The 23,369-nt window shown below is 31.1% G+C and overlaps 1 protein-coding gene across 1 annotated transcript; it reads right to left on the reverse strand.

Annotated features, from left to right (window-relative positions):
* Window positions 1–2,628: 2,628 nt before the first annotated feature.
* Window positions 2,629–22,367, reverse strand: LOC143911375 (uncharacterized). The gene is made up of 5 exons (XM_077430251.1): window positions 22,188–22,367; window positions 12,918–12,973; window positions 7,709–8,159; window positions 5,992–6,097; window positions 2,629–3,240 (listed from the first exon to the last, which is right to left on the reverse strand). The coding sequence occupies exons 1-5, from the start codon at window positions 22,206–22,208 to the stop codon at window positions 2,948–2,950; spliced, it is 927 nt and encodes a 308-aa protein (XP_077286377.1). The 5' UTR covers window positions 22,209–22,367; the 3' UTR covers window positions 2,629–2,947.
* Between the last annotated feature and the right edge of the window lie 1,002 nt (window positions 22,368–23,369).

Here is a 23,369-nt window from a genome sequence, read left to right on the forward strand (position 1 = left end):
AAAAATTATTTAATCTGGCATTGCAACGTGACAATGCACAAGATTAATACCACAGGTTTCGCCAGGAGCCAAACCCTTGGAAAATGTTATTTTTTTAAATTAAACTAAGGTACTGTAGCGTATGCTAAAAGGAGCCGCCGTTATAATTGGTTTCGAGGATTATCTCCAGACTAAGTGCAAGTAAGCTAAACAATGGCCACTGAATTAGCCACAATTAGCAAGTAAGCTAAATAATGGCCACCGAATTAACGGCACCCGGTCCTTTCTCAGAAGTGACAGCGATAGCGTGGGACTGAGTGTTGTGGGAATACATATCCGGGTACATGCCTAAACAATAGGGAAGTAACCGGACGTCGAAGATGCTCTGAGCGACCTGTACTTTATAATGAGGTACTTAGACCATATCAAGACATTCTGGACGGAGCACTGGCAGTGCATGTATCTCCTTAATCATCAATAAATGCTGTGAAACGACTTTGGCCTTTTACTTGGATCCTCCACCCACCCCTACGCAACAGTATAATATCGCATCCTTCGAGCGCAAGTCTAAAAACTCAACAATTTGGTTTTGTTGAGCCATTAATGCAATTTTCAAAGCAAACTGTTAAATTTCCAATAGTTATGATGTTTTCAAATTAACAAATTTTTAATAAGACCTTTTTAAATATTAACGGGAAAAATTCCAATTGAAAGACAATTAATTGGAGTAAATGATAAAAATTAAATATTGTGATATTTCAAACCTTGCCTTGAAATTGTTGAGAAATTACTTTGTGCTCTAAAAACTTGATATGGATTATAGTCTCAAAATTTAACTAAGCAAATAGACTTGGACAAAAAGGTTCTCTTAATCGAAGTATAGAAATTTGACTTTCGTAAGGTTTGTCGTAGGTACGAAAAACTTCCTAGCTAGAAACTCTGCGACAGACTTGTCTGTCGACAAATATCACCTTCAATAAATATCTAGTAAGTCACATTGAACACTAGGAATCCTTGATATAATATATTTATGTATTATATTTTGTTTTTGTCGTTTCAATATGCAATTAACATACGAGCAGATGAGAAATGAACAATGTTTGCCAAAACACTTTGACTTCTTTATCGTCCTGACATTTGGTTTCTGTACGAGCTGTTCGAACGCAATAATCTTTTTTAAAATGACGCAATAATGTCCATTTAAATAGTGTACGTACATTTCTGCGTTATACTTATAAATTCATAAGTGTATTAAATTCTTGAAATACCTGTTGCTCGATAATTTCAAAACGCTTTACTGCGTTGTGCGAGATGAGCGCATTCGACTGGATTTTATGGAATAAATTGGCAATTATTGTAAATTTATAGGAATAAATTTAAGTTTAGCATCTCTGCATAATAATTTATCGTTTGGAGAATGCGAAACTAATAGTCTCGTGTGTTATAATAGATCTCGAAAAAGTATTTGTCAAGTCGAAACAACACCTACGTTTTAAATTTATTCCGTGGTCTAGATTTCAGTCGTTTGAATTGATGTGAGGAGATTTAAATATAATATGAGCAGAATTTAAATAGAAAATTATATACATACATACATATAGACATATAATATTAACGTGCATTAATTATATTTGAATTAATATATATATTATTTTTGACAAGGAAGCAAAATAACTTTTTTAGGTCGCATTTTTATTGATAACTAAATTTTTGATCGTTTATTATTCACAATCGGTCAGTAGCTTTGAAGCTAAATGGTCAGTAACTGTATACGTATTTGGTCACATAGTATGTACTTTTATTTTATTTGGATTTTTCAAAACTATATATATGTACATAAAACTATATAGAAAAAATATTGACATACTATCGGCGTTAAAACATAAATAATAAAAATGATATAAAATACTGATCAATCATTTTGCGTACATACATGTACATACATACTGACCATTTGTCATAACTGAATCGAATGAACAGACCATCTATTTAATTTACTGATCATTCGTAATAAATTTTGATCATTTATCATATGATAGTTACTGACCTATTAAATACAGGATTTTTTATCATTTTATTTTAAATCTTATAATGTATTAAAGGAATTGAAACTCTGTTTCAAAATAGATTTAAAAAAGTACTACATAACGCATCCATTGTAAAAAAAGGGAAAGTAAGGCAGAATTTTGTCATATGATAGTTACCGACCCATTAAATACAGGATTTTTTTACCATTTCATTTTGAATCCTATACTGTATTGAAGGAATTTAAAATATGTTTCAAAATAGATTTAAAAAGTACTACACAACGCATCCATTGTATAAAAAGGGAAAGTAAGGCAGAATTTTGTCATATGTTAGTTACTGACCCTTTAAATACAGGATTTTTTTTATCATTTCATTTTGAATCCTATACTGTATTGAAGGAATTGAAAATATGTTTCAAAATAGATTTAAAAAGTACTACACAACGCATCCATTGTATAAAAAGGGAAAGTAAGGCGGAATTTTGTCATATGTTAGTTACTGACCCATTAAATACAGGATTTTTTTATCATTTCATATTGAATCCTATACTGTATTAAAGGAATTCAAAATAGATCTACATAGCGGATCCATTGTATAAAAAGGGAAAGTAAGGCAGAATTTTGTTGAAAAATATATATTTTTTTTGTATAAAAGTTGACGGAATAGAAAATCTTAATATAAAAATTAACATTATTTTGTTCAGTTGTATAAAAAACACAATACGTACATTAAATTATTGATAAATTGAGTATATGAATCGAAATTGATTTAAAAATTCAAAACAGCAAAATAGTACATAAATATAAAATACAGCGAACTTTATATGATAATATATATTTATATGTACATATTTACATATACGGTTCGATGATCCATTTTTTATTTAAGGATTTGGATATTTCAGGTATTATTTTGCGGTTTTCGAAGTTGATTCGAATTATTATTGTATTGCTAATTCGATCGGGTATATTTGAGGCATTTGTGGGATGAAATATTGTGGATTAGTAAAGTACTGTTGTTGTATTGGCTGGAACATTGAAGGTCTCTGGACATTATTGACACTTGGAGTCTTGGCAGATATGGGTATTTTGGTACCAAAACCAACAGTGCTGGGGTCTACGCCAGCTATAGCCGTAGCTACAGGTCTAGCTATGGCTAAACCTCCTGGACCTACGACTGCTGTAGCTACGGGTTTGCTAGAAGCTACTCCTCCATCGCCCACGATGGCTACTCCTGAAATATACACAGTTTAATTAGAAAGTTTTATATTAATTGGGTCAGCTGATGGGTTTTGTATATTTATTTAATGCTATACAATTTTTTTATGTCAATCGAATTTGAGCTTTGCTATACACAAAAAAAGTTTTTACTAAGAAAATCGTTATCGACATATAAAGAACATGCTTGTTAAATTTATGTACATACTGATGAATTATGGCTGCAAAATTTGTCTAAATTCTTATGTGTTGAATTATTTGGAAATAAGACAATATATAAAAAACCTAATTAAGAGGGCTGGATACCCGAAACGTTAATTTTAATGCCGTTCCTTTCTTCGATATATATATTGAGTGAATGCGACAGTTGCGCCTCGACCATATAATATCTATTTTAAATCGACAAAATCGAGGTTTCGTATTCTCCAGTTTACTCCTCCGAAACTGGACCAATTTAAAAAAAAATTCATCATCGGTATGAGAAAGATATTTTCTATGTTTGTATAGTCGTATTTTTTTTTAAATCAACCGTTGAATAAACACGCTGGACTCTTTTCGTGGGTGTTAAAAAGTGGTGATATTCTAGATGTTTGGTGGCTTCTAACTCATATAAAAAATAATTAATCAAAAAAAATAAAACCACAGAAACATGTGCTAATGGTGGATATCCATAGCATATTAAAAAATAATTTCTCTAGTGCCATAATTGAGGAAGGGAGAAGTGTAATACGTTTGTATGGACAAGACGCTGGTGTACAGCCCTCTTAAGAAATCAACAATTCTTTCCGTAAACTTTCATTATGAGTATGGCAAAGTGCTCAATCGGCCATAGTGGGAGGGGGGGCGAAAAGGGAAAAAACGATCAGAGCAGCGTGGACAAATGGGACAGTGTGGATGATAGACGTCACCGTCAACGATAGACGTCACCGTGAAGGAAGATGCAGTATTTTCAAATGTGTCCATTACGATTATTTTTCATCATGGTAATGGTGGACGTCATTTCCGTTTATATTGATGACCAAACCGAGCAAAATGGCAAAGTTTGAAAGCGATCGGATAAGAACCCAAACTTTGTCAGACGACAAAATCGATTTTGAACTAATAAGAGGTTAGTAATAATAAAAAACCAACCCTTATCTAAATTTTGAACTTACGGCCACTAAATTTCGTACATTATTTCATGGAGTTCAAACGTAGATCGTAGACAGGTTTTAAAAGGGTTCGAATTATAAAATCGAAGAACCCTCATATTAACACGCCCGAGCAATAGCGGGCAAGTATATATTTACTTACTTTTACATACAGGGTTGTAAAATAGCCGGTACGCGCCGGTACGGCACTCCGCCACCTTTTATCGGCACCGGTACGCGACCCGGCATAAAAATTTCAATAATCAAAATATTGAAAAACTATTTTTTACCCAAGCTCGATGACAAGGAGCACTGTCGTGCATAAAAATGATGTTAGGATCAAGGATACCACCAGGATTTATGTGAGACACCAGATGTGTCTTTAGCACAATGAAACATGGACCCATTAACGAAAAAAATGGGTCCTGGACCTTTTTTTCGCTAATGACGGCTCAAACTATTGTCGAGGGTGGATGTTTAATTGTGCTACCGATACATGAGGGTAGATAGCGTTCTAGGGAGCTGTGACGAACAAACAAACGGCTTTGTATCATGAACTGAAGGATACATTCATCGCTCGATAATTCGATTTTTTTCGATTCAAAAGATTTGAAATCCCCGGGGGCAAAGGCGCCGAGGGCAAAGCCCTAGGTTGCGGAGCCCTAGGGGGCGCAGGGGGCGAAGTGCCGGATTCTGGTATACATAAAATTTCTATACATATAATTTTTTATAAGAGACTTACTATATATGTTTGTTTGTTCATGACAGACAATTTAATAGAAAATGAGTATTCAAATAAATTTACATAAAATAAAACTATTCAAATAAATTTAATAAAATGTTTACTATCAGATTAGTCATGTTTAAGAGGTTTGTATTACAAATACTGAGCGAAGCCGGGTAATACAGCTAGAATATAATATTGAAAACATTGTAATTGTAAATTTAACTACGTACATTGTATCTATATACGTTTTTATTCTATTTTAATTAGTTATAATATGACGCAGTAGCATTAGGGAAATGCAAATATGGTTATTTATGCCCAATAAGTTACCATAAATTTACATTGAACTATTTATTTTAATTAAAAACGTCAACAACAAAGAAAACAGGAAAATCGTTCAAACAGAAGATCAATCACATCGATTGAAGATAGCCATGTATATCTGAATAGACGAAGAATTACCTGACTTGTGTGTTGGAAATTTCAATGAACCGTTTGACGATCGTAAATCTTCCTTGGGGCATTCGAAGACCTCTAATGATTTATTTAAAAGGAACTATCTGCACTTCATTCAATTTGTATTATACGTAAGTGCATGAATATGTATAATTTTGTGCACAGAATGATTCAAGTACATGTTCTCTTCTAGGATGATGGTGATTATAATTATCATATGGAATAACCTGTTCTTGTCAAATTTATACATGCATCGGCCTCTGAGACACTCTGTATTATATTATATTAAATGTCAGGAAAAGTAAACGAACTTGCATTCATTTCGGAATACAGGTCACGATGTAAAAATTGAGTAAAAAAAAAAAATTGTATATTTAAATATCGTAGCAGTTCTCTTTAGTGCCAAGGTGATCAATCGACTTTAAAGGGTTATATAATTCTTTGTTCAACATACCAACTGGTTTGGCTTCAGCCACGGATGCTGATTCTGAATTTATTTGGATCGAATCTTCTTCGTCAACTCCAACGTTACTGCTGTCACCTTCATGCTCTTCGCCTACCTGGAATTCAGAAATATTTCACTGATTAACAATGTACAAAATTAGAACTATCATGATGATAACCAATCTGCATTAAGAAAAATAATCCATCTTCCTAAGTCATAGCATAGTGTTAAGGTGGCTGTACACGATGCATATGAATGTCTCAAGATAAACTCACACGTGATTTAGGGCGAAATCACACAGCGCGGGATTTGGTATGTGGTACGTCGACAAGTTCTCCTATATTTCTTAAAACCGTTATTGATCGCTGTCAAGCAAGGATAAATACGAGAATACAATTTTACCGAACACACCCAGGGGGTCTTTTTTTGGACGCTGTGTACTGTGCATCGCATGAATTTATTCAAGGGATGCCCATTTTTTTGCACGTTCAAATATATCTAAAAAAAAAACATGTATTACATCCCGCCGTGTGTGATATCACCCTTACTCGCTTAAGTCGCGCCCCCCACCACTGATGTTATGTCAAATACCATACATGTCGTTGATTTATAAAATATATGTACAATTATGTCAATAATGATTGGACTTTCTTCGTATTTTTGTTGTTTTTTTTGTCGTTTATGAGATATGAGCGCTTAAAAAAATTCGCAATTTTTGTAGATTTTTGACTTTTGCAGTCTTTAAGTAAGTATTGGAATCATTAGTCAGGTGTTTTTTCTATTGATTGTGACTTTTTATTGCTTTAAAATACGTATAAATAATTATGTAGCGAATTTTTAAAGTCAAATATATGCATATATACACACACACACACACACATATATATATATATTTTTTTTTTCTCGAGCTATTTTGAATTTATTGGATCAGTTCTATATTTTACCGCGTTAAATAAGGTTGGTTTTAAATCTCAACTATAATTTCAAATTACAATATGAAACGTTCTAGGTGGGGCCACTCATCGGTTGTTAGTGAGGTTGAGCGAGTGAGATGGAGTGAAGCGCTCTCCATTCGTCATCTTGTTCTTGCATCATGCATACAACAATTTTTAATTCAGTTTGAAATCATTTAAATGAGATAAAAAAATCAATCCTTATAAACGTGGTTAAGTGAAAAATTAGAAAAACAAGCTCTCAATAGTAAAAGTAGATAGCTATAAGGGATAAATCATCAAGAAGAATGAAATTATGAAGGAGTTAAAGTTTTGAAGTACATAAGATTCAGTACTCTTACATAAGCATGGCTAATGAAAAGTGAAACATAACAAATATGTATAAAAGTCATCAACATGACAATAAAATATGAACTAAAAGATTGAATGGAACATGGATGGACAAAATATAATACAATAATGATTTTTAAGAAAATGTAGAAGCATTTTAGCCACAGCCTAGAATATGTATGTAGATACAATACAATTTTTTTTTCTTCATCAAATTGACAATGGGATGTTTTTAAGTTTTCAATACCGTTGCTAGAACACTGTATTATATTCAATGATCTTAGACTACTGTGAAGCATATTTCTTGACGGTTAAATGCTGATGGAAATGGACAGAAAATATGGATGAGAGAAATACAAGAATGGTACCCAAAAGAATGTACATATATAGAAACAAAGCAAGCCTATGTACATACAATAGAATTGAAAGAGTTCTTCACTTACATTTTCATCTTCATCATCGAAGTCCTGCTTATCATTCGCCTTTTTATTATCAATTCCATTCTTGTTGATGAAGAGTTGAGACAGATCATACTCTCCTCTGGTTCCAATCTGGGCCAGACTGGAAGCAGCCTCTCCCAGAAGCGCCAAGTGAGTGACGTAAACCTTCTGATCGTCCCCTTTCAGCTGTCCACTCTTGGTAGTCTTCTTCTGCAGCTCCACCAGTTTCTGTGCCGACGCCTGTATATTGCGAAGACTGTTGGCAAACTGTTGGGAATACGACGTGTCTTGAATTTGATTTTGAGTGTCAGTCGGTTGCTGCAAGTCGTTGCTATTCGAAGGCACTATCCTCTGTGCCAAAGTGGTACCACTTGGGTCTCTCGCGATTTGCAAAACTTGGCCTTTGGCACCTCCATAGTAAGGCAGGGACAGCAGATGTGTTGGCTGGGACCACCTTTGAATTTTAAAACGTGTAATTATTTTAATACGGGGTGTGCGTGTCGAGCAAATGGTACCCAGCTTCAAAAATCGACAGATGAGATCACTGTACATTAAACACAGTGATTCGATCAAATGTTGACGTTTAATAATGTGTGCCATTCGCTTGAGACACATATAGAATGAAAAATTAGATATTAATTACATATAGACTTACCCAAATGTAATGCAATATCCAAAAATATATAGGGAATTGTTAGAATTTAACATTTAAAAATTGTATTGTAAGTATTTGGAAATATTTTTATTACAAAATGTATGTTTGTATTATTACTTACATATATCTACATATTGATTTGTTCAGATCTAAATGGGGGTGAGTTTTATGATATGTACAGGTGGCGTTGAAACAATTAGAAGATTTAATATCTTTAAAATGAACACTTGAATTGAAAAGAAAAAAACCAATCTTCATACATATGTAGTTCTCAGATGTTATCCTTATATTATGAATATTCTGAAGTCGATGAGCATAAAGAAAAAGTCCCACAGAAAGAAGTTGCATGCTTATAAATTAGGGAGCATTTTACTGTCGATTTGTATGAAATTTTGTGCAATATGAATCTGTCAATTTGTGCTTCGTTCTATTGAATTCAAACCATTTCAGAATTTCCAATCTATAATTCCGAAAAAGTCTTAGAAATCATGGTGAGAAATATTATAGAATCAACCCGTGAACATGAGGTTTGTTTGATTTCCTGTTGAACTCATTCGAATAACTTTATAGCATTATTTTATACTGTCTAGTTTGATTTTTAGCTCATGAATATTATTTAACTGTTCATTTTGGAGATGCTAATCGTCTAATTATTTCCACTACAAATCAATTGACATTAGATCTTTACCTACATGGTACTATACAAACTAATATAATATTGCACATTTCATTTAAAAGCTAAATTTCTATAAATCATTCGTAATAGTCAATAATTAGATCTGATTCGGCATGGGCTGTTCCTCCAGGTCCTGCTACAGCCACTGCTTTAGGATCGAAGATGATTTCAAAATTAGAGCCTTTCTTGACTATCGCTCTAGATATGGGATTGGCTACGGCAGTTCCCATGCTTTCAGCTGTTGAATGAGCTTCCGGTCTGAATATCAACAGTTGTTTAGTCGTAGTCGTACTGACTTCATCTTTGACAGGAAAGAAAAATCTGTCCACTCTAGGAGCGTCATTTGAACTTTTGATGTAAATCGGATGATCATTTTCGTTCATGGCTATCGATCGCAATTCCTCGTCGACGTACGATTGTATCGCTTCGTCGTCGTTTTTGTACGAAAGTTTCAAATCAGGTTCTACTTCTTTCAACACGAGCTTATTCTCTTCTTTCGGTGGGGTGTTTATGACATTTTGAAGGTTTGTAAAGTTGAAATATGCATGACCTGATGGTATATTGTAAGCCGACGAGATCCAAGGCGTTGGAGTGTATCTAAGAAATAAACAAAGTTCTTCTTCAAAATGAAGACCATCTTTTAAAATGCATGCACTACTGAGTACTTACTTCTATCATGCGTGTATGTGTGTGTTTATTTCATTTAATTGATCGGTTCCTTCCAATTTATTGTTAATGCCTTGGTTAATGAAAGGTTGAAGCGTGATGACTTGGAAGAAATGATAAACTTTGTTTTTGATCAATCATTGTATTTTATTTTTAATATATAAATAACAATACTAATTACAATAATTATTTTATAAATTTAACAGATTTTCGATATATTAACTAGAATATTGTTTCTAAGGACAGTTTTATTAAAATACTGTATTTAATTGTTACACTATTTTTTTTAACTACATCTAACTATTGTATATCACATTTTTATCTTATGCTCTAAAACTGCTTTTAAAAATAATTTTCCTACAATATTATATTTTAAATAATACAAAAGTGGATCAAAATAAATCTTCTGATTTGAAGCAGTCATAAATAATCATTATACAATTATGCAAAATTGAATTAATTTGGACCACTTTAAGATTGTACAATTTTCGGTAATAATAAATAGTTAAGTTTAGGCAAGATATGAACATGCTTTTATAAGACATGTATTTCTCTCTTTATTTAAATGCTATAACTTGGTTTTAAAAATGTCACATATTGCATCCTCAATTTGCTGAGAGAATTAGATTTTTTTTAATTTTGAAAATCTAAGTATAAGTTTCTTATAAATGATCCATAATATTGAAATATGGTTTTTAAATTGTGTATCTTCAAAAGAAACAAAAAAAAAAATAGAATATGATTCTTGAATTTAAATACAATTTGTATTCATTGACAGAATTAAATAAAATAGCTAGTTTCAGTGAAGTGAACCACTAAAGAGGACCAAAAATGACCATTCTAATATGCTAGATGGCATTTTAACAACAACAAAAAAATATAAACAATCAATAACCATTGACATTGCCCTTATACATAGAACAGTTCTACAGATTAACTTTTGCAAATGTCAAACTAGCCAACTAGTGATTGCAATCTTGTTACATTGAACTTTGAAATAGCATTTAACATCCGCGAGGTATTTTTTTCTACTTCTTCATACATAAGGTTCGAATTCTATTCTTTGGGATGTCTGTATATAGCCGGGCCCGTTGCCACAATCCTTCCACCTTTGGGTATGAATATCCTCTTGGTCCTGTTGTTTCCTTCCACTTTCGGTACGTATTCTCCTTCTATCGAAGTGTCACTTTCTGAGTCTTCGAATTGAGGATCGACGATCCGATGCTTCGACAGCTTCTCGATTAATCTGTTCAAGCTCAATTCTTGGGGAATTGCTACGATCTTAGTTCCAGGACCTGCTATGACAGTTCCGTCTGGTTTGGTGTAGGCCACTCCTTCGGGACCTACTATTGCTGTTCCTCCCCCTCCTGCTGTAGCAATTCCACCAGGACCTGCTATAGCAACTCCTCCTTTCCTCACTCGAAGCCTGTTGATGAAAAATCCTGGTTTGTCGACAACATGAGGTGTCGTCTTCATTGAATTGAACTGTGGAAATCTCACTCTTTTGAAATCGTCTTCTTTTTCTACTGTTTTTACGAATGGATTGAACACTTTATTGGCACCTTCGTCTATTGCCATGTCGTCTAGTTCTTGAACTTCACTCGAGTTGATATGTTGGGATGCTTTTTTCGTGTTCGTTGGAAATAATTGTAGTTTAATTCCTCTAGGATTATGTTCTGGTTTGGTTTTTAACGACTTTCCTTGCCTATTACCGTCTATGATTCTAGTACTTTTATCTGATTTAATGCTGTTTTTGTTCATTTCTTTAGCAGAAATGTCAGCTTGAGGTCCGTATTCGACGATTCCCGTGAAACCGTTTATAACTGATAGGAAAGGGTCTTTCATAAGCACTGGGAAAAATTGAAATTGTTTACTCGTCGGAATGTATTGAGATTGTTCTAGCGAATTTGGTGCTTGGAAATATTGCTGTTGGATGTTTTGTTTTGTGTCAAAACTATCTGAAGGATACGTAGAAATACTATCATCATCGATTGTGGTGTAAGTTGGAGCGATTTGAGGGTTTGCTTGCATAAATGGAGACGAATTTTGAAGCATTGGATTTGGCATCAAATAAGATATTCTTTGTACGATTTTTCTTTTTATATATTGACCTTTCGGTGTTTCGTTCCCAAGTTCTTTTAAATCATTTTTTAATATAAGATTTTGATTATGATACGACGAGGGCGATTGTATGTAGGCATCTTCATTTCTAGCACTTTTACTATTGCTTTTTGATTGTGATGATTTTTGCTCTTGATTTTCAGCTAGCTTTTGATTAACTTGGGCGATTTTGTCCAGTATCTCTTTGGCTTTTTTTTCAGGATTTTCGTCTTCGATCAAAATTGGCAATTGTCTGAGATGCCTATCGTTATATATTTCTTCCGATGGAATTTCCACCAGCTCTTGCTTTTCAATCCTAAAATGACAAACAAGAATCTTTTCTTTATTCCAATTTCTAAATTCAAAATATCTCATGCAAGTATTACTTAATAAATAAAATTTTCGTGAAAAAAAAATCTACATATAACTCAAGTCATATTATATCTACGCAATATCATCATTAACGTTTTCATTAAGTAATATTTTTTTAATACATTTGTATTTATAATGATTTCAAATCAGTAATTTTATAATTAACATTCAATATCATAAGACTAAATTGAAAGCTGTAGATTTTGACAAAACATTTGGATATTTTCATTCTGTGTGTTTAAGTAGTACTTGCTTGAGACACTTTCTATATGATTTTGATATATTATAAAATGTTAGTAATGTACAAGTACGTATAAGACTTACCTGTCGTATCGTTTGATGGTAAGTCTCGAAACCCAAATTAACACAGTTCAATCACTTTTATACATATATAAACGAATGTGTTAGTGTGTTCATGTAAGTATATATTTCGCGTTAGTTAATGTTAGTGTAGATAATTGTTTTTGATATTCAATTTCTCGAATTTCCACTCGCCATATTAGTGATCTAGTTGCGTCGGTGTGACATAATGCGAATATGATTTTTTATGATCCGCATCATCGGATTCTATTGGGCCCATAAGTTCAAGGCTTCTCGAATCAAGATTGAAAAAGATATATGTGTATGTTCACGACGTTAAATAATATGTTCACCTACACGTGAGACGAAAATAAGCGTAACATTTGTATATGAAGAGATAAGAACGTGATAGATAGGTCTGTAGAAAGGATATTGATACTTACAGAACGTTTTGAGGTCTTGCTAATGTCACTCCTGCCACGAACAGGATTGAAGCTAACTGTAATCAATCATAAATAACATTTAAATAATCATTAAGATAAGATTTAAAAAACTATCATGTATTGGTTTGAAAATGTGCAACATAGCTTATATGTACGTCTTAATTAGGTCAATTAAAAAAATATATAAGAAAGTTTTTTCTATTGTGTTTGATTTTAGACTGTTAAAATCTTTATTGTATTTTGATTGTGAAATTCATTATGTGTGTATAATTTATGTTAAAAGTAATATTTGGATTTAAAAACATTGAAAAACATCGCTAAGGTAGAGAAATTATTTAACCTGAGTGGAGTAATAATCAATCTGTACTTAATTTGATCTATTTAAATCGAATATGATAATGATTTTTGTTGATTTGATCTCCTTTATGAGATATGAGTGTTTAGAAAAATACACATTTTTGGCTTTTACAGTCTTTAACTCCAAATCTAGTATTGCTGTGCCAAAAGTGAGTATTGAAATAAATAGTTGGATGTTTTTTATATTTATTAAAATTTTTTATTGCTTTAAAATACTTAATATGAATTATTTCACGATTTTTAAATGTCAAATTTTTTTTTTCACATTTTTTATTCATGCTCAAAAATATTTTTTAACTCAGTTTAAAATCATTTACCCCTCGAACTATGTATGTATGTAGAACGTTCAGATAAAAAAATATATATTTATAGAGAAAAACAATCTTTATAAACGACATAAAGTGAAAAATTATCTAAATAAACTCGTTATATCACGGAAAAATAAGTATATTTTTGAATTTTAAAATTCCCTAGATGAATAATTATAAGTTTTTAAAGCAATAAAAAATCACAATTAATAGAAAAAATATTCGACTACTGATTACAATACTCACTTTGAGCACAGCGATACTAGATTTTAAGTTAAAGACCGGAAAAGCCAAAAATCTGTAAAAACTGTCCATTTTTTTAAAATGCTCGTATCTTGTAAACGAAAGCAAATCAACAAAAATCACTGTCATCTAATATATAATTTCAAAAGAGACTTTGCATATATGTAACCTTGGTTGGTTGGTTCGTAAACAACATATTCAATTTTTGGCGCTGGATTCTGGTATACATATAATTTCGAAAGAGACTTAGTATATATATTTTTGTTTGTTCGTGACAGTCAATTTAATAAAAAAAACAAATGAGTATTCAAATAAATTTATATAAAATAAAACTATTTAAATACATTTAATAAAATGTTTACTATCGTGTTTAAGCGGTTTATATTACAAATACCGAGTGAAGCCAGGTAAAACCACTAGTATTCGATAAATTAAACTTAGTAAATATTGGTTAGTCTCCGTCTATTGGTTGCTCAGTGTTATTAGAGACTTGTCTGCAGACAAATCGGTATCTCTAGAACTAGGCATTTCAATATTTTGATTTAGGAACAATATCATAAATTTAATAAAAATATATTTTTTAAGAAATCATGTAAATATTTATCATTTTATTTTAAAATTCAACGACGTTTAAAACATTATAGTGGTAAATTAATTCAGAATTTATTTATGGACGGATGAAAGTTGTAAATAAAAATAAACTCTTCGAAAAACTTTGATCGATTCCAAAGGTCGTCTATAATTGAAGTTTGAAATACTATCGAGAGATAGTATTTCAAATTTGGTGGTTTCAAAATATTGAAAACTGTGTAATTGCACAGTTGACGAACACTCCTGCCCAGCGTTGCCGAGGCGCTTTTTTATGAGAGCCCTTCGATTTATTAAAAGAGCTGTCTACGTCTAAGATAAGATATGGTTAGATAGTACTAAATTTCATTGTTTCATTATATTTTGAAAACTACCCAATTACAAACTGTCCAACTTCATTCTAGCTTCAAGCCCTAGCTCCAAAGGGCCTAAGTTAGGGCAATATGAAAAATTGGTAGCTACAAATAATCTGAAAACTGTGGATTTGTAAAGCCGAAAAATATATTATGAAATGAGAAAGTACATTCTATAAATATAATATATATAGATTATCTAAACCAAATCTGCTTTAGGTAATCGACTTTAGAGAGTCTTTTATCAATGTTATATATATTAGATGTATTATGAGCATTTATAAGAATTGTAAATAGGTTTTTGAGCTCTTTTCCTATTACATATGTTGTACATTAACATTATAATAATATAATACTATGATTACTAACCAAATTACATTAAAATTGTAAAATAGAAAATGATCAGTAGATCAATAGCTATTAAAATAGATATAAGATGTATTGTGAACATAATTTCGTAATAATAAAAAGCATTTAAAAATCAAAATATGGTTGTATATAAGATATTAACTTTAGTATGTTTTTTTTTTTTTTTGATTTTTAAATGCTTTTTATTATTACGAAATTATGTTCACAATACATCTTATATCTATTTTAATAGCTACTGATCTACTGATCATTTTCTATTTTACAATTTTAATTTAATTTGGTTAGTAATTACAGTATTATATTATTCTAATGTTAATCTAAAGCATAATAGGAAAAAGAGCTCAAAAACCTATAATACTTTAGTATGTAATTTCCTCAAATAATATATGTAGAATCAGTCACCTAAATATTTCTAGACCTCATTTCGATTCACATGTGGGCCATCAGGCACACGTTCGATCCACATACTGTCTTCTACTCGTCTTGAATATCATTAATACCAATTATATCGAACAATGACGAGCGATTGTAACACAATGTAGAAATTGGACACAAAGTTTGGACATCGCTGATGCAACTGTCGAGATGTGCACGGAATTGGGCATCGGAAACTGTGCTCCGAGATAGATGGGAAGTGAATGATTCTTTCAAAGAGTGATCGGAATGCAAGTTGACCCTTGTTTGCATAGATTGACAGTATGACTAATCATTTGACACAATGACAGGAGAGAACAGTTAACCGAAAGACAACACTGTACTGTTTTTTTTGGACAAAGATAAACATTTACATTCACGTACGTGAATGTTTGTCGAAGTTATTTGACCGCACCGGGTGTTGAGATGACAACGAAATGAGACCGAATCATGATGCAGATATGAATTTAATCTGACGAAATGCCGTTATTCTAAGAATTCAATTCAATTCAATCTTAAAATATTTATTTATTTATTTATTTAACATACTTGGGGGAAGGCGGCAAATCCGATAAATCCAAGGGGTTTGATTTATATATTATATCAATTTATACATATGTGTAAATTAAATGAGTAAAAAGTAAAATACATTCAAAATGACAGTATTAAAATAAAAATAAAAAATAAGAGACAAAAAAAGTAAATAAGAAACAGAAATAAGATATTGTGAAAGAAGAATTACAGAAATCCTTTAAGTTTAAGAAATACATCAAGCTCATTCTTAAAAATATTAAGGTTGTCAGAAATTACAATATCAATGGGAAGACTATTCCAAACTGAAACCACTCTATATATGTGTATTATAACTGTTGAATTACCTATTATATTTTTTTATAAATAACTAGCTGAACCCGGCATGAGTTGCAATGCCAGAATAATATATGCAGAATAATATAACGTCTCTTCAAAGCCATGTCGTCATAAACCAACTGGTAACGTGGTTACCAACGAACACATTTCCTTGACTATACATACAATGGCGCTTCAAACTTTCGCGTCGGTAAAATCATAATTATAAATATTATTATTAAGAGATTTTTCCCCGTTTTTTTTTCACAGTAATCTTCCCAGACATGCATACAACAAATCCTCAAAGTTTCATCGGAATCGATTGAGTGGTTTAGGAGCCTATACGAAATAGATAGACAGACAGACAAACAGACATTCAATTTTATATATAGGTATATAGATATGTTTGTTATATTCAGGTGAAAATATATCTATGTATAATTTAAACCCAAAGTGTCATATAATATTACAATTTTTTTAAGTCTAATTTGAAATTATTGTAGTGTCTAATATTTTGCATTCGGATTTATGTATTTGATCTATTTTGATAGATTCGATTCGATAAGATTAGGATTCTGTTAAAATTTTTGTACTAATTTTGATCCATCTTAAATTATTTTAAGGCGAAACACGAATTATGTCGAATATTTGAAATCTCTTAATTATAATGGACACTAATTGCTTAGCAATGTGTTATTATTTGCTTCAACGACGTTGTTTTTAGTATTAAATTGGTTGTTTATAATACGGTATGAATGTTAATTGCGGTTAGTTAGCACAAAAAATTCAAAACTTATTTTTTTTTTTAATTATTTTTACAAATCATAAACGAGTTGAGCATATAATAAGTTGTGTTTCGAAACAACTCAAATTATGGTAAAGAAAAAATTGTTAAAAACATTCTACCTGCTTCAAATTGTGCATTAAAAATTTTACATATATATAATTTCAGATACATGTGTATAATTTCAGATTTATTCCAAGTAATGCCATGTAAAACGCATATATTTGAATAATTATTATCTTTTATTTTTTTTAATTATTATTCAAAATCAATCACGTATAAAAATAGTGCTAAAAACAAGTTTTTATCATTAAAAATGGAAAATATAAATTTAAGAAAATCAATGCATTTTAGTGTGAATTTCTAATTAAAAGATATAAATATCAATTGACCTTTTCAATGAAAAAAAATTGCGTTGCAAATTTCAGTTTGCACAAATCTATAATAAAATATACAAAACTTAATAATATTACTACGATGTTTTGAAAAAAATGAGGCAAAACCTTTTGTAGAATGATTTTTTTTTGATTATTTTTCATTGGAACTTCGACAGTTGAGTTATTGATGATGAACTCACTTTGAAACAATTTTTTCCTCGTCCATTTTATATAATTATAAAATATCAACAAATCGTGCAGAAATATAGGGTTGTCGACGCTTTTATAAAGATCGAATTTTATGGTGTAAATTTAAATTTATTGGCGTATATAAAGCGCTACTTGAATATGCAATCGAGAGCGCATTCTTATGTAAAATACTTTTCTCAAAAAAACACACACACACACACACATACATACATACATACATTCGAAATTTCCCATAGAGTTTCAATGGTGAACTGAGACGACGAAGTCAAGGCCTCAATAATTGATTCTTAACTCATACTCATAACGGATGCGAGAAATGTGAGTTATTATTCAAATTGTGTCGTCTTGTACTATACAAGTGTTCCGAATAATACGACGCTGATTTGAATAAAAACAATAATTATTTGATATACAAGCAGACTTTTGTAGCTATGGCAAATTATGCAAACGCCTTCCGTGGATGATGTTCGTAACTAATGGACCACGAACTCGTGGGGGTTGTTGCCATAAAAATTTGCATAAGCCGGCTATGTGTTTCATCTCGGAATTTTATTCAACGCCTTATCAATTCGATACTCCATTTTATATATCGACGAAAACAAACAAGAAATAAAGGTGGTCTTTAACGTAAATATGTATCTGCACATATACAAATATAGTTAACCAAAACAGACGCCATATTATTTAATGTTAGAAAGCATAAGTCAAGTTCAGATCTGAAAATCCCCTCTGGAGAAAGTCTGAAATGGCAGTCAGTAATAAAATATTTAGGAGTAACGTTCGATAAAAGAATGAAATAGGCACCTCACATTGAGGCAGCGAAATGCAAGGCGATGAGGGGTATATCCTCAATATACCCAATATTTAATCGCCATAGTTCTTTATCAACTCAAAATAAAATAAAATAATATCGCGCGCTCATATTACCATTATTAACCAATGCTTCACCTGTATGGAATAACGCCTCGAATACTAACCATTCCAAGCTCCAAGTAATACAAAATAAATCCCTAAAAATAATTTATAATACACCCATATATACTAACTTGAAAAAACTGCATGCCATATATAACATTCCGTTTGTTATAGACATTACTAACTGCCTAACCAGTAGATTCTATGACAGAATCACTAATAACCATACTAACACACTTGTGAAGAGTCTCGGTGATTACAACTAAATGTCTATAACCTTCAAGTATAAACACAGATTACCTAAAAACAATCTGCTTTAGGTCATTGCCTTTAGAGAGTATTTAATTAATATTATGTATTAGATGTATTATGAGCATTTATAAAAATTGTAAATAGGTTTTTGAGCTCTTTTTCCTATTATAACATTAGAATAATATAATACTATGATTACTAACCAAATTACATTAAAATTGTAAAATAGAAAATGATCAGTAGATCAGTAGCTATTAAAATAGATATAAGATGTATTGTGAACTTAATTTCGTAACAATAAAAAGCAAATATAAGACATGAAAAAAAAAAACGAAATAAGAGAAAATATCAAGAGATAAAATAGAATAAAAATATCCAGGATGGTAACAAAATAACTAAAAGAAAACAAAAACATAGAAAAGATTGGAAAAGAAGAATTACAAAAATCTTCAAGCTTTAGAAAGACTTCTAGCTTGTTTTTAAATATATTAAGGTTTTCAGAATTTACTACATTGTTGGGAATACTATTCCAAGCTTTAACCACTCTGTTTGAAATGAAGGAATATCTGATCAATTTATTCGATTTTCTTTTCGGAGTCTGAGAGTGTGACCTTTAAAATGAGGGTTTTCATTGAACGTGATGAGTTTGAACATAGTGCAATTATGATGATTATTTATTATTTTAAAGACTTCAATTAAGTCATCTCTTATTCTTCTCATCTTAAGTGCTATTAATATCAGCCAAAATATTTTTTTATTTTACTCATAAAACAATTTTCATATCAATCAAAGTGCCAGGGCGGTGAACTGTCCCGACGTGGCCCGACTACACCACTGCTTTTAAACTGTTAAAGTGGGTATCGATATAAAAACAAGAGGTCTCTAGTTCAAGCCTCGGTTTGACCGGAAATCGAACTAGAGACCTCTAGAAAATAATAATGAAGACTATTGAAAATAATTTATTCCGCGTATTTCTGCAGTGCTGCTGGTTAGACTTGGATATTTGTGACTTCAAGTCGATCGTTTCCTATAAGAGTTTACCGATGTATCTAATTCAATTGTTGAGACGGTTTCTCATCAAATTGGCAAAATCATCCTAACAACTATTTTTCACCACTATTTGAATATGATTTCGAAATATATGTTATAAAGTTTATTACCATATATGTCGCTTAGGGCAACTGTGATGGCACCATGGTAAAATATAAATTAATAAAAAAATATATTTATCAATAATAATATATCTATTAAAATATTCCCAGAAACGAAGTCGATAGATTTGTCATTCGTTGGTTCCATCCTGGTTTCTTAAGGTACGATATATTTTGTAGCTAGTGACCACTTGTCTGCTGAATAATCATTCCGTCAATGCCTACCTTTATTTTTAACAGGCTATATATAATTGGGAAAGCTTGCTTTAAGTCTCAAAGTATAGCTATTTATAAATAAATAATCTTAAAGCCTAGCTGATAAATATATAAAAATACAATTTAAACACGTAGCGATCGTCCGTGCCCATTTTTGATATATTTTTAAATATTACAATTCATAAACATTGATAAAACAATAAACACGATTTGAAAAGTTTAATATTTGCATGAAGTCTAATTTTGAATATAGAATAATTAAAAATATACTACTAATTAAAAGCTTATTGAAAAGTTTTGACGCGGGAAACGCCTGGTAGAAGTTCCTGAATATTCATACATAGGTAGATATTATGCATCTGTACATAAATTTTTCTGAAATTATTCATATATTGTATAATATAAAGGCTGTAAAAGATTTGACAAAAACACTTTAAATTTTATATGTATGAAAGTATGTACGTATAAAGATAATCTAGAATATCAATTAAATGTTTCAAAATTTTTATTTTTCAACACAATTTTATCTTGTGGTATATGTACTAGTTGTAAATATATACTAAATTATTCCTGAATCGTAAATACTTCATAGATATATCTACTTATTGGGTTAAAAAATGATACTAATAGACTTTCAATTTTATATGAATTATCTAAGCCGTCTGTAAAAATCAGATTCCGAAATATAGCACGTAATAAAATTTGAAGAAGTAACTGTTTGAGTGGTCAACGTTTGCTGTATTGTCCTACGTTTGAGAGAACGTGACGAGATTGTGTTGAAAGGTGGTAAGGTGGTAAGGGACCATCGAGAGTGTTGATGATGATGGTGGTGCAGTCGAGCTGTCTTGCTACGAAGTCATCGAACTCCATTGACCTTGCCCATCATCATTAGTTGTCATCTAGTGACCTTCACGTGTACTTGATGTCGAATGAGTGCAATAAATACAGGTGCAGGTGCAGAAGACCGTGCGCCAGTTAGAGTCGGATCGATAATGAGATTTGCGATCTGTTGTCGGACGTGTTTATGCAGTTTATACAGGTATCAGTTTTTTGTTGTTTATTCAATTTTCAATCCAACTATTAGGAGATCGAAATTCGCTAATAATGATATGTAAATTTGAGTCAATTCACACTATACATACATACATTAGACGCTGTAAATTAATTTTATTCATACAAATTAATTCATACGCCTTGTATGAAGCATTTATCCTTTACCGTTAAGTCTTCACATGCATCTCGACACGTTATGTAATAATAAAATGATTATGAATAAAACTTTTTTTCATTCGTTAGATCGAAGTTGATACGAAAATGCGACAATGTTAAATTGGCGACATTTTTTTTTTAATTTTGCATTTTCTTCAAATAAAAAAAATACTTCACTGTTTGTTAAATTGTAAATATTTTTAATTTATGTATTTTTCAATATATAAAATAATATTGAAAGATTCGGTCTATGTATGTAATAATTAATAATGTGAGTATGGGTTTGATTGATGCTCGCGCGTTAATGTCTTTTAATTGTTGACTTTTTTGTTCCCATTTACAAAATTGTGTAAATAAGGTTTAATAAAAACGTGTGTTTTCAAATAAAATAACTATTAAAGATTTATAAGTTTCTTTTTATTTAAACAAATATGTTATTGAAGTTGATAAATAATTGTTTGAAATAGTAAGATGATAATAAATTAAGAATTTAGTTCTCTGTATATTAACCGCGCGTTGATGTCTCCAAATTGATTTATTTATAATTTATTTAAACAAATTCAAATTTTTAATTTAATTCATGCATTAAAATATTTTCACAGTACACGGTTGTTTATATTCAAATTTGATAAACGAGAAATTGCGATAATTAATAATGAAATAAAAAAAACTTACCGATAAAATAAAGCGAGACATTTTTTTAATTGTTTCTAACTCCAATAATTGACGAATAAATATTCAAAATATTTATATCAGTGGGTGAGATTTTTCTAGGACCAATACCAGGGTGTGTCCTCGCACTGAACTTGCCCCGATTGTGAGAACAGTGCGACTGATCGCCGGTACTGTCACACTACTGTTTTATAAATTTAGCAACCGACAACTTTAGAGAGAGGGGCACCTCTTTTGTATATTTTAGAAGAGAAAAAAAAATCGATCATTATCTAACATTATTGTTGTGATGTACATATGTACAACTAGTGTTAGAGCTCTCAGTCAATGACAATTCTTAGAAAATGTCTCAACAATACATTTTCACGTATGGGTGTTTTCTATTTACATAATGAATCACTACAAGACGATCCAAACAAGTAAAACATTACTTAAATTGTCAAGTGAAATATGTTTGAGTACTTTTAAGTAAGTACGTACAAAAATGAATGTTTTTCCGCTGTGCAAATTCACAGTTTTCATATTAGAAGCAACAAATCTGGTACAATTTTTCATGGCTACTTCCACCATTAATCTGTTTTCCATTCAAAAACACCCGAGCAACGCCGGGTAAGCGTGTTTATATGCTGTGCAATTCCTCATTTTCAAATATAGAATCATTTAATTACTTATGTATGTATATTAGATAGCAGTATGGCTCGGTGGATGCGTTTATGTTTACCACCGAGGGGTTACCACGTTCGCTCCCGAGCTTATCTTTAATACTTCTGGTCAGATTTGGATATTTGTGACTCCAAGTCGATCGTTTCCTGTCGGAGTTTGACAATTTATCTGATTTCAATGTTGAAGCGGTTCCTCAAATTGGCAAAAATAATCCTACCCGCTATGTCACAAATATCTGAATTTTATTTATGTACAATATGTAAAAAATTATATACAAGTCTAAATTCATAGATGTCTCTATGGATTAATTAATTGTTAATTTCCTGTTCTTCAGCCTCTAGAAATACAGTGATCTATGTAATAAAAAAATCTGCAATGTTTGTATTGTCCAGGAAGGTGCATTGGGTTTACCTGTTAGGCCTTTCTGGTATATATCTATGTAAAATAAAAATAATAAAATAATATGTTGATTATAGACAGGCTTTAGAAGAGTTTGGAGTCCGTTGAAGGTTTATTTTCCTC

The sequence above is a fragment of the Arctopsyche grandis genome, chromosome 1 (assembly GCF_051622035.1).
Source record: "Arctopsyche grandis isolate Sample6627 chromosome 1, ASM5162203v2, whole genome shotgun sequence".
Taxonomy (NCBI): Eukaryota; Metazoa; Arthropoda; class Insecta; order Trichoptera; family Hydropsychidae; genus Arctopsyche; species Arctopsyche grandis.

Excerpts from the sequence above, each read along its gene's own strand:
- LOC143911375 (XM_077430251.1), bottom strand. The coding sequence starts at position 22,208 with ATGTCTCGCTTTATTTTATCG. Across the intron at positions 12,974-22,187 it reads TGTCTCGCTTTATTTTATCG|TTAGCTTCAATCCTGTTCGT; the intron begins GTAAGTTTTTTT and ends GATTGATTACAG. Across the intron at positions 3,241-5,991 it reads GGCTGAAGCCAAACCAGTTG|GAGTAGCCATCGTGGGCGAT; the intron begins GTATGTTGAACA and ends TGTATATTTCAG.